The 16,620-nt window shown below is 41.4% G+C and overlaps 2 protein-coding genes across 2 annotated transcripts in view; one reads left to right on the forward strand and one right to left on the reverse strand.

The window, feature by feature from the left end:
* The window catches only part of uxs1 (UDP-glucuronate decarboxylase 1), a gene marked incomplete in the record, with an annotated part of 59,246 nt that extends 48,438 nt beyond the window's left edge, over nt 1–10,808 (forward strand). The window contains 6 exon segments of the mRNA XM_037686535.1: nt 392–511; nt 735–778; nt 3,503–3,563; nt 3,699–3,756; nt 4,032–4,135; nt 10,038–10,808. Coding sequence (XP_037542463.1) covers nt 392–511; nt 735–778; nt 3,503–3,563; nt 3,699–3,756; nt 4,032–4,135; nt 10,038–10,169 — 519 coding nt within the window.
* A 197-nt stretch (nt 10,809–11,005) lies between these two features.
* On the reverse strand, nt 11,006–16,313 carry ecrg4a (ECRG4 augurin precursor a). Its single transcript, XM_037686536.1, has 4 exons — nt 16,213–16,313; nt 12,274–12,321; nt 12,021–12,190; nt 11,006–11,232 (listed from the first exon to the last, which is right to left on the reverse strand). Exons 1-4 carry the CDS (start codon nt 16,280–16,282, stop codon nt 11,083–11,085), a joined length of 438 nt encoding a protein of 145 aa, XP_037542464.1. The 5' UTR covers nt 16,283–16,313; the 3' UTR covers nt 11,006–11,082.
* Nucleotides 16,314–16,620: the final 307 nt, after the last annotated feature.

A 16,620-nucleotide genomic window follows, 5' to 3' on the forward strand; every position in this document is an offset into this window, starting at 1 on the left:
TATATATATATATAATATATGTATATGTATATATATATGTACAGTATATATTATATATACTACTTGTATTATCGTGGGGTTTCAGGGTACAGATCCCCTGCAATAAATGGACTACTGTGCAAATAATCAGTAGGCTTTTTTTTGTTGTTTTTTTTTAAATACACACACAAAAAAATTAACCCTTGCCAGAATGGGGTGGGATAAAAAAAATTATACATAATATAGTTAAGTCTTAGTCTTAAATTCTAAACTTTTTCTTATATAACCTAATTTGGCTTTTTTTGCCTCTACGATGTTTGGCAACAGAAGGTTGTTTTTCTTTATCAAAGAGCGCCTGCATTGTTCAGGAGTGGAGCTCATGGGACTTATTAGTGGTGTTATGTTGTTGCAGGAAGGAGTGGAGGTGAGAGTGGCCAGAATCTTCAACACATTTGGTTCCCGGATGCACATGAATGATGGACGTGTTGTCAGTAATTTCATCCTTCAGGCTCTACAAGGAGAACCTCTCACTGTATGTTTTAACATTTTTTTGTGTGTGTGTATTTGAGATGCTCATGAAAACGTTTATTGGTTCAAATTACTGGTTTTGACTTGGTTCTTGAATTTAATAGTAGAGCTTGTAAAATTTTATTCTCCTTATTTGTTCTTAACTACTTTGCCCATCAAACAGGTTGTTATTTTCTGAAAATACATCTTTTAAGACGGCAGTAATAATGCATATGTTGTTTTTGTAGGTATATGGGGCTGGTTCCCAAACTAGAGCTTTCCAGTATGTAAGGTAAGTTTTAGTAGTAAATTTTTTGATATTCTAAAACGCTATTAACTACCATAGTTTAAAAACATATTTACTGGTAATAAAATAGTTACTAGAATTCATAAATTATGTTAAGAGTCAGTTGCCACCGTCTTATACTTTAATTGGTACTTTTTGTTAATTAATTTGATAATCTCATATTTCAAAGACTCACTCCAGTAAAGTACAGTTGTTGTAGTTTTTATTTATTATTTTAATGTATTTATTCGTGTTTATAAACCAAATGAGTGTGTTGTATGGGGGAAGGGGGGTTATATTCTTATAATGTCTTTGGTATAAGGCTTTTCCAGATTCAAACAGCTGTTATTAGGTTGTATTTTTTGATGATATTGTGATCTATTTCAGTTTGACAGAGAAATGAGACATTTGATGATCTCCATCTCTTTGAACCATGCTACTGCTCCCTGATGTGGCATTAGTTTGTGTAAATAGTTATTGAGAGCACTTTTCCCTAAGTTCAACTCTCAAAAATCTTGAACAGTTTTGGAAAAACACAATTTCTTTCACTGCTGACCCGTAGAAACACTCAGATCTAAGCCCAACCTGAACAAACATTACTAAGTTTGTTTATTTAATTTAAAAACTATTCAGCAGTTTAATGTTTTGTGTATTTTGGTGTTCAGTAAAGGCATTTCTGTTGAATTGAACAAACCCTATACTGTATTGTTAGGAGTGCACTTGTAGATATTAAAATTTCTGTCACAGATTTGTTTGAAAGTCCTGCTGTGTGTAAAATAAGAAAATGAGTGCTTTGCTCAAGCAGTTCTTGTTCTGCCACAAGTGGGAATTTATAGTTTTAACATTCAAACTATGCCACTTTGAAAAGGACATCCAACCTGATTTAAAATTATAAATCTTGAGCATGGTCTTTTATTTTAGTATATTGTTTAGTCGTGCCCGTTCAAACAGTTGGCTGCCATTTCTTTTGTGCAGCCTTTGAGTCATTTGTAAAATTGATTACGCAGCTGTTGTGATTGCTCAGATATATATATATATATATATATATATATGTATATATATATATATATATATGTATATATATATATATCTAATTCACACAAAGCCTTCACATTTTCTCTTCAGTCTCTGATTCTGTCGATCAAGAGTTTTCAACGTTCAGAGTGAAACATCAACCAAGGAACATAATAATAACCCCTTTGGTGTTTAAACAGCCTCCATACTTTGTAATATTAAAACAGTAAAAGTTTGCAGGAAAACTTGCCTTAAACATCTGAACTGAGTGCATCACAAGTAGTTACAGTGGTTTTATTTTCAATAGTCTCTTAAGAATAAATTAGTTGTGCTTGACTGAAGGAATCTGTTCTGCAGTCAAGTTTAGGATGGTAAAAGTATGTGACTCGAAGGTCAGAGTACACGGTCCGTTTTTTTAATTCTGAGTTCAGTGTCTAGTTTTAATTGTTCCCTGTGAGGGGTGAGAGAACATATTGGACTGATTAGTAGAAACTGTGTCGTACCTGAGACCTTTACATGAATACTGGTTATATTACTGTTTTATTCATTCTGTCAGTTTTATGGGAAACACTTATTTTTAGTTACTGATAACATTTATGTGGAGCGCCTTCAGCTCTCTGCCCATCCTTGTGTCATTTGTCCGACAGAAATAACACAAAAACAAAATAATTTCTGAGGAAAAGGCAAAAAAAATAAACACTTCTTTCTGTTTTATAGAGCCTTAAAGGACTAATAAAATCTGATCCCACACTCTGTTGTTTTGGCAGGAAGAGATTAATCAAAGCAGAACACTTTTTTCAAGCCTTCTTAAAGGGATGGTTCAAATCATTTTAAGTGGGGTTTTACTAAAAGATTATGAACAAATAAGATGCGAGTTGTCGTAAAGTTTTTTGAATGACCGAATTTTTGGAGAAATAGCTTAATTCTGATCAGACAGCCAGTTTGAGCAAGACCAAGATCAAAGTGGATCGCTATCATCTTGAAACAAACAAATATTAAAATATTCTTGGCAATTCATGCAATTTCTAATCCTTAAACTTTTAATTTGCTGTGAGTTTCTCATGAAATGTTTATTTAGATGGAAACCTGTGTTTTTTTTTTTTGTTTTGTTTTTTTTGCTAGCACAAATAGTGGCAGCAGCAGCTAGCTGTAGCACTTCTTGCTCGTCCAGCATCGCCAACTTATTTCCATTAAAATAACTGTAATGTTAAATTAATTAAAGGTTTATTTAAAGGAAGCATTTGCATGAGCAGAGATTACATTTTTGAGAGCGGAGGAGTTTAAAGATGACTGCAGCTCACTTTGATCTTAACTTGGACTAACTCTTAACTTGTTAGTCGTGTCAAAATCCATTTAATTCAAAGAGTTATCTCTGAATATCATGCAGATTGTAGGTGAAAGTCGAGCTGTTCAAACTGCACGGTGATGTCGATTATATTTGATTTGATTCAAACTACATTAAATATTTTCCTCAGTATTAGTTGATAGAAAGTAAACCAATCCCAGCTGGTGTATTAGTTAGAAGTTACATGCACATATGACCATCTTTGTATTAAATAATTATTTATTTGCAAATGGAAAAAAAGTGCTATATTGATGTCAACTCCACAGTTTGTATTGGTTGGGTTGTTTTGTTCTAATGGGAAAATGGTTAAACTATTGTTTTAGAATCAACATAAATATAAAAACATAATTTAAGTCCCCCTTTTTCCCCAGTGACCTGGTAAACGGCCTCGTGTTGCTGATGAACAGTAACATCAGCAGTCCGGTCAATCTGGTGAGTTTGCTGCACTTTGTATTGTTGAACAAACTGATAGAAAATGAGCTCTGCACAAAGAGGCAAATTAAAAGTGAGGAATTGTAAATGTTTCTTGTTTACACTGATGTAATGAAAGTGATTGTGGCGTTGCAGGGGAACCCAGAAGAACACACCATACTGGAGTTTGCCCGCCTCATCAAAAGTCTTGTTGGTAAGGCAGCATGTTTATCTCTGCTCCAACCTTCAGAGCAGAGGTTTCAGCACTTCAAAGTACAAAACGGGCTCTGAATGTTCTGCAAAAGGTTAAAATACCTGAGTTCAGTTGGATCTGTTCCGATTTCATGGACAAATTTTTATGTGATAAATCGCATTTATAGTCTTGGAAATGCTTTCAGAAACTTTTATTAGTTCCAGCAAACGCAGCACTACAGGAGAAGTAAACAGATGGAGCGAAGAGAATCATATCAGCATGTTCTGCTCTTGTAGGGAGCCGAAGCCAGATCCAGTTTTTGTCAGAAGCCCAGGACGATCCCCAGAGGAGAAGACCTGACATAAGAAAAGCAAAGATGATGCTCGGCTGGGAGCCAGTGGTATGTGTGATGCACGGCAATCATCCCAATGCTTCGTTTCATCTGCACTTGTAATTCATTGTAAAAATGAAAAATACTTTAAAAACTCAAATAATGAAAGATGTGGGGCATTTAGTTGGCCAAACTAGACAGTGTTTTTTATGTTTTTACAGCTAAATTTGTATAAAGATAAAACATCAAAATCCTAAGTTTACTATAATACATTTTTATTTACTGCAGCTTCACTGCAGACGCTGCACCTATCCGCTTATCGATCTCACGTTCCATCTTTCCCTCATTCGTGAACAAGACCCCAAGATACTTGAACTCCTCCACTTGGGACAGGACCTCCTCCCTGACCCGGAGAGGGCACTCTACCCTTTTCCGGCTCAAGACCATGGCCTCGGATTTGGAGGAACTGATCTTCATCCCGGCCGTGTCGCACTCGGCTGCGAACCGCTCCAGCGAAAGCTGTAGATCACGATCTGATGAAGCCAATAGAACCTCATCATCTGCAAAAAGCAGAGACGCAATCCTAAAGCCACCAAAACGTATCCCCTCAACACCTTGGCTGCGCCTAGAAATTCTGTCCATAAAAGTTATGAACGGAATCGGTGACAAAGGGCAACCTTGACGGAGTCCAACTCTCACCAGGAACAAGCCCGACTTACTGCCGGCAATGTGGACCAGGCTCTGACACTGGTCATACAGGGACCTAACGGCCCGTATCAAAGGGCCCGTTACCCCATACTCCCAGAGTACCCCCCACAGGGTTCCCCGAGGGACACGGTCGAATGCCTTCTCCAAGTCCACAAAGCACACGTAGACCGATTGCGCAAACTCCCACGGACCCTCCAGGACCCTGCTGAGAGTGTAGAGCTGGTCCAGTGTTCCACGACCAGGACGAAAACCGCACTGCTCCTGCTGAATCCGAGGTTCGACTATCCAACGTACCCTCCTCTCCAGAACCCCCGAATAGACCTTACCAGGGAGGCTTAAGAGCGTGATCCCCCTACAGTTGGAACACACTCTACGGTCCCCCTTTTTGAATAGGGGGACCACCACCCCGGTCTGCCAATCCAGGGGAACTTCCCCCGATGTCCACGCAATATTGCAGAGTCGCGTAAGCCAACACAACCCTACAACATCCAGAGCCTTAAGGAACTCCGGGAGAATCTCATCCACCCCTGGGGCCCTGCCACCGAGGAGCTTTTTAACCAACTCGGTGACCTCAGCACCAGAGATTGGAGGGCCCGACCCAGAGTCCCCAGGCTCCGCTTCCTCAATGGAAGACGTGCCGGTGGGATTGAGGAGGTCTTCAAAGTACTCTGCCCACCGACCCACGACATCCCGAGTTGAGGTCAGCAGCACACCACCCCCACTATAAACAGTGTTGGTGGTGTACCGCTTTCCCCCCCTGAGACGCCAGACGGTGGACCAGAATCGCCTCGAAGCCGTGCGGAAGTCATTCTCCATGGCCTCTCTGAACTCCTCCCATGCCCGAGTTTTTGCCTCAACGACCACCCGAGCCGCATGTCGCTTGGACTGCCTGTACCCATCAGCTGCTTCCGGGGTCCCACAGGCCAAAAAGGCCCAATAGGACTCCTTCTTCAGCCTGTCAACATCCCTCACCGACGGTGTCCACCACCGGGTTCAAGGGTTGCCGCCGCGACAGGCACCGACAACCTTGCGGCCGCAGCTCCGGTAAGCCTCCTCGACAATAGAGGCACGGAACATGGCCCACACGGACTCAATGTCTCCCACCTCCCCCGGAACATGTTCGAAGTTCTCTCGGAGGTGGAAGTTAACGCTCCGTCTCACAGGAGACTCTGCCAAACGTTCCCATCAAACCCTCACAATACGTTTGGGTCTGCCAGGTCTGACCGGCATCCTCCCCCACCATCTGAGCCAACTCACCCCCAGGTAGTGATCAGTGGACAGCTCCGCCCCTCTCTTCACACGAGTGTCCAAGACATGTGGCCACAGATCAGATGAGACGACGACAAAGTCGATCATCGAACTGCGGCCTAGGGTGTCCTGGTGCCAAGAGCACATATGGACACCCTTATGCTTGAACAAGGTGTTCGTTATGGACAATCCATGACGAGCACAGAAGTCCAACAACAGAACATCACTCGGGTTCAGATCAGGGTTCTCCCAACCACACCCCTCCAGGTCTCACTGTCATTGCCCACGTGAGCATTGAAGTCCCCCAGCAGAACAAGGGAGTCCCCAGGAGGTGCACTTTCCAGTACCACCTCCAAGGACTCTAAAAAGGGTGGATAATCTTAACTGCCGTTTGGTGCATAAGCACAAACGACAGTCATAACCCGTCCCCCCCACACGAAGGCGGAGGGAGGCTACCCTCTCATTCACCGTGGTGAACCCCAACACACAGGCACCAAGATGGGGGGCAATAAGTATGCCTACTCCTGCTCGGCGCCTCTCACCAGGGGCAACTCCAGAGTGGAAGAGTGTCCAACCCCTCTCAAGGAAACTGGTTCCAGAGCCAGGCGTAGAGGTGAGTCCGACTATTTCTAGCCAGAACCTCTCAACCTCACACACCAGCTCAGGCTCCTTCCCCACCACTGAGGTGACATTCCATGTCCCAATAGCCAGCTTCTGTAGCCGAGGATCAGACCGCCAGGGTCCCCGTCCTCGGCCACCACCCATCCCACATTACACCCGACCCCTTTGGCCCCTCCCACTGGTGGTGAGCCCATGGGAAGGGGGACCCTCGTCTCCTCTTCGGGCTGTGCTATATATATATTTAGTAACTGATGGTTTAGTTTCCTCATTCTATTTGTAGCATTAAAGCATTAAAAATAAGGCACTCCGAATAGATTTAGTTGCAGCTGCTCTTTTTTATGAGTAGAAAATCCAGTTGTTGCTCCAGCTGTGTAATGGCATTAATCTTTCTAAAATATCACACACATTTCTCATCTGCAGACAAAAGAAACATATATTTTAAAGAAGTGTTCTATGGACTTATCAGTAATCAATATCTTACCTGTAGTGAGAGCATCATCAGAATCAGAATCCCTTTATTGTCATTATACGCAAGTACAATGAAATTAAGAGCCACTCCTTTTTTTTCAGTGCAAAAACATGCTTAAGAAAAACACACACTAAACATAGAAATATGTATCGCAATATACAAACCGGATTCCAAAAAAGTTGGGACACTAAACAAATTGTGAATAAAAACTGAATGCAATGATGTGGAGGTGCCAACATCTAATATTTTATTCAGAATAGAACACAAATCACAGATCAAAAGTTTAAACTGAGAGAATGTATAATTTTAAGGGAAAAATCTGTTGTTTCCAAATTTCATGGCATCAACAATTCCCAAAAAAGTTGGGACAAGTCCATTTTTACCATTGTGTGGCATCCCCCCTACTTTTTTTTTTTTCCCCCTTGTCCTGTCCAGCATTGTGACACTTAGAATTATTGTCTGAGTGTCAAAGTGATGCCCAACAGATTTACTTTCAGAAGCAGAGCATTATGGCTGGCCTTAATGCTCCACTTGATATATAAATTAAATTTTATTAGAATATGCTTTGGATTTGTTCCAGACGTAATGGACACGGGGACAGAAAACAAAGAACATAACAAAGCAGGAAAGTGAGAGAAGAGTTAAAATGTAAAGAAGGAGATAGGAATAGAGGAGAGAGAGAGGGATAAAGAGAACACAAATCAACATCATTGAAGTCTGCTTCTAGACCTGCGGAAAGAGAGAGGAAAAAAAAGAGAAACCACAACAACAAACAACATGTATAATGATACTTATAACATCATTAGAAAGTATTTTATACAGTACATGGTAATACAAGATATATTTGATGGCCACCACAACCCAACTGAGTATCTATCTGATAACCACCTGAATCTAAACACCTGTGTGAGCATGATTATCACTAAGGTTTCTCCTTAAAAATGTTCAATAGTGGATGTGGGGACTCATAAACCCATCCCCACAGGACACGAAGGTAACACAGGGAAGACCGGAACCACAGACACACAGCGGCCCCCAAGCCCGGAACTCCAGGAGTCCCCCAACAGGGACACCCGCACCCCTCAGAGAGAGAAGCAAAGGGAAGCCCTTGGCGATCCCCAGTAACCACAATGCAGAAACCCCAGGAGGTCGTAGCGACGAGTCAACAGGCCCCGCCGGCAACCCGCCCCTCCAGAGTGGATCCGGCCATGGACACCAAGCCCCGAGTCCCGAGGTCATACCACCACCCAACAGAGCCAGGGCACCCAGGCCCCCGCAGGCAGCCACCAGGGCAGGCCCGCACACACCCCACCACCCAGCCCCAGCTGCTGAGAGCTGCCAATGCACCGGCGGCAGGGGGCCCCACCACTGGAGGGGAGCACGAATGGGGGTCAAAACTGATCCAAGAGAGGGGACCACCTAAAACCCAACCTGAGACAAACAGGAACACAGAGACAGCCTGACAGAGCCTCTGTCGGGCCGTCCATGCGCCCCACACACCCAACAGTGACCGCAAGCCGGCCCCAGGCCAGGGGCCAGAGCAGCAGGGAGCAGCAGCTGAGTAAGGCCGGCCCAGCACACCAATGAAAGCCCCACACCACAGACCCGGAGAGGCCCCGGCATGCCACCCATGCACTCTACAAAACTCTAGTGGATGCTCGTGATCTCCGGGCCCTTAAACGTCACTGCACCTCAAACAGGAATGCCACTGTCAAGGAAATGACAGAATGGGCTCAGGAATACTTCCAGAAAGCATTGTCAGTGAACACAATCCACCGTGCCATCCGCCGTTGCCAGCTGAAACTCTACAGTGCAAAGAGGAAGCCATTTCTAAGCAAGCTCCACAAGCTCAGACGTTTGCACTGGGCCAGGGGTCATTTAAAATGGAGTGTGGCAAAATGGAAGACTGTTCTGTGGTCAGATGAGTCACGATTTGAAGTTCTTTATGGAACACTGGGACGCCATGTCATCCGGACCAGAGAGGACAAGGATAGCCCAAGTTGTTATCAACGCTCCGTTCAGAAGCCTGCATCACTGATGGTATGGGGTTGCATGAGCGCTTGTGGCATGGGCAGCTTGCATGTCTGGAAAGGCACCATTAATGCAGAGAACTATGTTCAGGTTCTAGAACAACATATGCTCCCATCTAGACGTCATCTCTTTCAGGGAAGACCCTGCATTTTTCAACAAGATAATGCCAGACCACATTCTGCAGCAATCACAACATCATGGCTACGTAGGAGAAGGATCCGGGTACTGAAATGGCCAGCCTGCAGTCCAGATCTTTCACCTATAGAGAACATTTGGCGCATCATAAAGAGGAAGGTGCGACAAAGAAGGCCCAAGACGATTGAACAGTTAGAGGCCTGTATTAGACATGAATGGAAGAGCATTCCTATTTCTAAACTTGAGAAACTGGTCTCCTCTGTCTCCAGACGTCTGAGTGTTGTAAGAAGAAGGGGGGATGTCACACAGTGGTAAAAATGGACTTGTCCCAACTTTTTTGGGATTTGTTGACGCCATGAAATTTGGAAACTGATTTTTCCCTTAAAATGATACATTCTCTCAGTTTAAACTTTTGATCTGTGGTTTGTGTTCTATTCTGAATAAAATATTAGATGTTGGCACCTCCACATCATTGCATTCAGTTTTTATTCACAATTTGTTTAGTGTCCCAACTTTTTTGGAATTCGGTTTGTATATAGATGAAGAAAATAAAATGCTTCTGTTTTTATACACGGGGTTAGTTTTGTGGTTTGCTTTAAGGACAATAAAACTTTAGGAGATGAGGGATTAAGTCCACACTGGACACATTTTTCATTATCTGAACCAGCTTCTACCTCACGTTTGGACTCTATAGCAGCTCACAGGTTATACTGGTGTTGTGGGAGTTTTGTTTAGTTGTTTTGCTTCTTGTGTTAACAGGTGCCACTGGAGGAAGGTTTAAATAAAACTATTCAGTACTTCAGCAGAGAGCTGGAGCACCAGGCCAACAACCAGTACATCCCCAAACCCAAAGCCGCCCGCATGAAGAAAGGCAGACCCAGACACAACTGAGACGACACAAGTCCGCACTTCTCTACAAAACCGAGACATAAGACTCGACGCAGAGCAACTCAACGCAGAGCAACTCAACGCAGAGCAACTCTTCGGAGTGCTCTGCTGAGTAGCGCACTTTTGGGAACAGTTCTGTTTTAAAGACAAAAATCAAAGATGAAGGCCGGTTTTTCTTTAACCTCGTCTTTTTAAAGCTAGTGTTGCCTTGTTATGGAGCTGCAGCTGTGTTGTGGTGAGGCCTTTTTTTTTTAACTGAAGCATAGGCTACAGACTTAAAGCTGAAATCCAGCCTATGTGTTTTTGCTATTTAATGCACCTCAGTGAGAAACCTGCAGCTAAGACGGAGCAGCCATGTTTTGGGTTTTTGAATCATTTTTTTGTTGTTGTATTGTGTCCAGAGATGAGCTGCCTTGGTTTGTTGCTTTCCACTGGATGTTCTGTTGTCAGTGACTCCCAGCTCTCTGATGGTTGTACCCTGCAGTGCACAGCAGGCCTCAGACAAATCGTCAAGAACTGTTGCGTCATAATTAAGGTTTTCAAAGCCATTCTGTTTGTGAAATGTCACGTGAGGATGTGAGCTATTCTATTGATGTGAAAATGATATTTTAATAAAATATTTCTACTAGTTTGTGAATGAAATGGATGGTAAATGTAATATTTGTGGCTGTAAAGGCAGCGTAGAATGACATCATTGTCAGAGACCAGGCGTAGGTTTGAAGCTGATTTAATTAGTTCAGTTTCAAATAGACTGGAGTTCACACATGTGGGTCAAGATAAATAAGAAGGAACACTTGTGAAGGGTTTGTCAGGTGTAAAAAAGAAACCATCACATTGCATTACTTAACAAGTCAATTTAATTTCCTCCCGAGTGATGGCAACATACTGAGTGTGTGTGTGGGGGGGGATTTTGGAGTTAATAATAGTCGTAGTTGACGTTCGCTCCGTGTCTGTAAGACGAGGAGTCACGGGGGCCAATGGGGGAGTTTTCATCGTAGTGATGCTGCCGTCCCTGGTCATTGGCGCGTGCATGGTCCATCCAGTACTGCAGGTCAGTCTCCAACCTCTAGAGACGAGAAAACATCGCAGACACGTTTGAAAACTCACAAATCTCAGAGTGAAAAACAAGCAGCCGATAAGACTGACAGCAGCTACGAATGAAAGCCAGACGTTGAAAAGGCCAATCAACTGACAGCTTTGGCCTTTTAAAGAAGCAGCAGTGAAATGGCATATGCTCAAGGTGTCACGTAGAGCAACGTTGGAGAAATTCTGCTGTAACTCATGTCATCATATTTTCTGCTTCCTGTTCGTTGCTCTCCTTTCTGTCCTCAGTGAACGTTTGACAAGAAAAGACCTGGAAAAGTTCTAATCTGGCTCGGGACGCGAATTTAAATGTGTGAAAGACAAAATCATGTTTTCAATTATTATTCAAACACCCCAGTAATGTGTGGGGGATACAAGGTGCCTTTAGAAGAGCATCTAAAGCACCAGAGCAGATATTTGCGTACTCCACTTTATTTTGATTTTTTACTGTTGAGATAAAAACTAAAGAATTAATTATTGTTTTTTTTTTACTTTTTCTTTCAGTTTTCAGAATGTGGTTTGGATGTGATTTTATTTGCTGAATCTAAACCCCCCAGATATCATCTTGTCCCCTCAAAGAAATTAACAATCACTTTCAGAAACAAAAACAAAAAAAAACGTATTAATCATAAAACACAATTTAAATCTCTTTTATTACAAAAGTGATAAGTTTGATTAAAACAAGCTTTTGATGATGATTCAGGGCAGTTAAAGCCTGCTATATTTATTTCAGCTTGTTTCCTGAACTCCCCATGGAGGGGCAGAACTCACCGCCTCATCATATCCCATGTGCATGAACTGCATAATCCACTGCTGGACGTCGGGCCTGCTGCGATCCCAAAGGTTCCTCTTGGTTCTGCTCAGCTTTGCCAGGAACTCTTGGGCTTTGGGTGCAGGAATGGCAACAGCAGACTTCGATGGGACGTTACCAGTTTCAGCCACTGGATGGAAAAATTAACCATCGGTGCAGAAAGTTAAAAAAGGCTGAAACTTTTATTGTGATGAGTATAATTTTAGTTGTTACCGTCTCGTTTCTTTAAGATCTTGAGCAAACGGCTGTCACTGGAAACATCTGTACGGGTCAAAACAAACAATGAGCCCAAACGTTCTTCTTAAAGGGATATTTCAGAAGTTTTTTTAAAGAGGACTCTGTGAAGGTTAAGGACAATAAGTTTTTTTTAACCACCTCAATTTGTAGAAGTAATTTATGAACTGATTGACGGGACCAAATGCATTGTTTCCATCTGTGCTTCACTTTAGAAAGATGTGTAGCATATAATGCAAAAAAATAATAATTTAAAAACTTTTTACATCGTCAGTTATTCTGTCCAAAAGATTATATTTCTGCTGAAAGTTCTCAAGCTGCACCAGAAGTGCTACAGCTGCTTTTGCAAATAAAATTTTCTTTCGGCTGCTCCCTTCTTAAGACGGCGAGCGAACTCGCATGAAAGTTTTGGCAATTGATTGTCACCAGATGCTCTTCCTAACGCAGCCTGGGCTCGAACTCGCAACCACAGGATTACAAGACAACGACACTGACCACTGAAGGTAATCGCCCATGTAACACCAAACTGACTGTGTTATAAACTGCATCTGAATTGTTTACATGTTTTCAGCTGTAACTTGTTTAAGCTGCAGATTGATCCACTCTGTTCCTCCAAGCGGAGCTCTTTTAAAGAGCCATCTGCAGCAAGTATGATGTTTTTTGTTTATAACCTTTCCAAGAACCCTCCTTTTTTTCCCCAAGATCTTAAATTTCAGGCAATTTATAAAACTTGTATGGATCGAATATAACTAAAACACTAATATAGTCAGCTCTATAAAACAAAAAAACTGTTTCCACAACTGTTTTATTAATAAATCTTAACATAGATGTTTCATCAAACCTCCAGTCATATTTTTATTCAAAAAACTAAAGCTAATTTTTAGGCTGCTCAGTAGTTTTACTTAAATTTGAGTTTTATAAACCAGACTAGTTTGTTCAGAGTTTTAAATATAGATGTCAATGTGAAATCAGAGGATTAAGTGTGGCTAGAAGAAAAGATCCCAGTTTGCATCCAAGAAATTAAGGTTCTGTTATTATATTTATATTATTGATGTTTTTCTTCCTGCGGTCGTTTCAGACTTCCCAAGGACAGTGTACTTTGTTGCATCAGGATTTTTTAAATTATTTTTATTGCAACTCTTCAGGTACTCTGAGCTTTTTTCTATTTTTTTTTTCTAACATTTAAAACACAAAACTGAAAGAATTTATCAAAGCGCACCGATTTGCTTCAAAATCTGCTTGTTTTTTTTTTTTTAAACCTGCTTGTGAACAAATTGTTTTCACAGTGTTTAGTTAACAGGATAGGACTAAAGAGGAATATTTTAATTTAGGAATAATCAGTGGAAATAAACCTCCTGATATACAGAAAGTATAATCTGTATAATCTGTAATTTACGAACACATATTTCATTGTAACAACATAATCCAGCTGAACAACTGAGGAAGTTCAGGACTAAATTTGAGCAGACGTGACCTTTCTTTGATTAGTTGTAGGTTTTTTAAAGCCGTGCAGCTTTAACAGCTCGGCTCTTCACAAATAACCAACGCTGACGGTTCTGCTCAGACCGAACCACTGCATCAGCAGCTGGATTTATTGACTTGGCATTTTCTTTATGACGTTTTTATTGATTGACTTTACGCGCAGGCAGGGCCGCCTTGATACACAGACTTACCTGGGCCGAAGCCCAGGGGCCTACATCGTTTGGGGGTGGGGATCATTTTGAGGTCACATGACGAGCTGAAAACATTACTGTTTTGTAACTTGTCAGATTGTAAGTGTTGCTGGAGAGGAAACTGAAGCTGGCAGAATTTTTTAAACCAGTTGTCAGAGCAGATGAACCTGCAGACAGATGTTCACCGACTCCTCCACAATCTGAGGGAGAGGATCACGAGGAGCGGCTCACGCAGGTGGAGCAGGAGAGGATTGGAGGAGGAGGAGCAGAGAGAGGACCAGGCACGTTTAGATGACAAGTCTGAGACTCAACAGTGACCCCGGGCCACATGGAGCAACAACACCGACCAACAGATGTGTGTGTACTGGGAGAAAATGGGACAAGTGTGCTTAAAATGCAGCCTTCTTGGGTGGATTTTTGATTTTAGGTTGGTGGTGGGCCTGCAGGTCCACTTGGTTTACCAGCAGGTTAAGACCCTGAGCGCAGAAAAAATCTGCACAGGTTTCCATTTATCTCGTTCCTCCACTCGCAGATACCCTGCTGCGAATATATTCATGGACCAAACTTGGAAACGTTGATTTACAAATAAACATCACATTTTATACAAGCAATTATTTTCAGCATCTGCAGTCAAAATGTCTCATCTGTAATACTGAACATCTGCATAATGTGAGGATCGTTTTCAACAACCCCTGAAACGGTTCTTATGTTCCCTTCCTGGGTTCTGGAGGGGGTTCAGTTCATGACTCTGCCTGCATGGATCTCTCCATCTTTGCATTATTATTATTATCTTCTTCTTTTTTTTTTTTGACCAATCCAACAGTCTGTTTCTTCAAACAGAGTTTAAATTAAATTGATTAGATACTCGGCTCTGAAGGATTTGATAAAAACTCATTCTAACAATCGGGTTGATTAGAAGAGTCTTTAAAGCGATCTGAGAAAATCATTCCTGGGTTGTTTTTTTTGCTGAAAAATGAGCTTTTTACACTCAGGAGGGGATGTCTATGAAGTTTTTCAGAGAACTTCTCATGCTGTTTGAAGTTTATAATAATAATAATAACATTGAATTAAATGTGATGTAATTTTCCCTCTAGCTGCGTGAATCCTTGATTTTTTTAATGCTTTTTTTTTTTGTAAATTAAATGTCATTGATGAAGCATTTAGCCTTTAAAACTGTCTTCAGAAGAATAAATCATGAACTTTAGGCTCAGAGCTTTAAGGCTCTGATGCCAGAACCGTGTCTCCTGAGGGTCAAAGCGTATGTTACTGAAATACTTTTCGTTATGCTAACATTTTATGAACCGCTCAGACATGTTGGATCATCTAGCACGAGTTTGACTTCTGCTCCTGGAATTAAAACACCTAAAGGCAACATTTAACTTTTAAAACATGCATTTTATAAACCTTTAGAGCTTCCGAAGAATCACTGAGATAATACACCTGTTTTTTTCTTATTTTTTTAATTATATACCAGAAACTTTTTAAAAAGTGCACATCTTTGTCTTAATCCCAGCTTAAAACTTTGCAAACCCATAAAACATGAGAAACCACGTAGATTAGTTCAAACTGCACCACGTTAGGTAAAGAAACTTTTTACCCACAATAAATTATTTACATGGTGAATTGGAAAATGTTTGCAAAAAAAAAACAGATTTTTTAATTTTTATCTGACTTGCTCTGAAGAAAACCGTGCACGGAGGCTGAAGTGTTTAGTTCTGCACGTCTCATCTCAGTCTTCCTGTGCAAACACCAGGTTGTGTTGGAAAAACATTCCCTTTGTCTGAGACGCATGAGCTCTGAGAGTTAACCTTAAAACTTTTCATTCTTATTTATCTAGTTGAACTCTGATCACAACGGGATGTTTAAAGTAAGTTTGTTTTAATTAACAAACTAAAATGTAAAGCAATGTAATTTTAAATGATCCTCCAAAATGAAGTGAAAATACATTCATAAAGGGTTGAAGAAGTAAATATTTTTAATTTGGTTTTGCATTTTCTTTAACTTATTTAAAGATGAATTTGTGGTTCCATTAGAAACTAGATAAATGAGCAGGATATCTTTAAAAAATAAAATTTAAATCCCTTTTAATTCAGTTCTTGTGCTAAAAACAGATAAATCTCCAGTTCGGACTCGCTGAGACGACCATCCACAGGAAAACACTAACACATTAAAACAGGCTTGGACTGGATGTGACTAATGTCTGGTAAACAACAAAACCCATGCAGAAGGAAAACGGTGTGCTTACCTGTAAGAGCTGTTAGTGTCAGCAGCACAGCCACCCCCATTAACTTCAACCAGAGCTGCTGGGATGCCATGTTGGACCCGCTCAGTCAAAGACAGCAACTGTGCACAAAACTGCTCTGGGACCAGAGGAAAAGGTGGGAGGGAACCCAGACTTTATGTGGAAACTGGCCTGTGGCAGTGGAAAGTCTTTCACCTCTGAGCCTACAGGCAAGACCGCAACGATGGGCTTTTTTTTTTTTTTTCCCATTGAAGGAATTTTGGCATCCTAAGTAGTTTTCCATAAAGAGCAGGCAGAGTAGAAACAAAGGACAGAGTTACAGTTAATCCTAATCCAATCTGCAGCATCAGAATAAACTAGTTAATTTTTACATAAAAATCCCTTTAAAGTGCTGGATTGCGTAAAATGACA

Source organism: Nematolebias whitei, chromosome 13, assembly GCF_014905685.2.
Source record: "Nematolebias whitei isolate Nwh7 chromosome 13, NemWhi1, whole genome shotgun sequence".
Classification (NCBI taxonomy): Eukaryota; Metazoa; Chordata; class Actinopteri; order Cyprinodontiformes; family Rivulidae; genus Nematolebias; species Nematolebias whitei.

Excerpts from the sequence above, each read along its gene's own strand:
- ecrg4a (XM_037686536.1), bottom strand. The coding sequence starts at position 16,282 with ATGGCATCCCAGCAGCTCTGGTTGAAGTTAATGGGGGTGGCTGTGCTG. Across the intron at positions 12,322-16,212 it reads GACACTAACAGCTCTTACAG|ATGTTTCCAGTGACAGCCGT; the intron begins GTAAGCACACCG and ends TGACCCGTACAG. Across the intron at positions 12,191-12,273 it reads GATCTTAAAGAAACGAGACG|TGGCTGAAACTGGTAACGTC; the intron begins GTAACAACTAAA and ends TTTTCCATCCAG.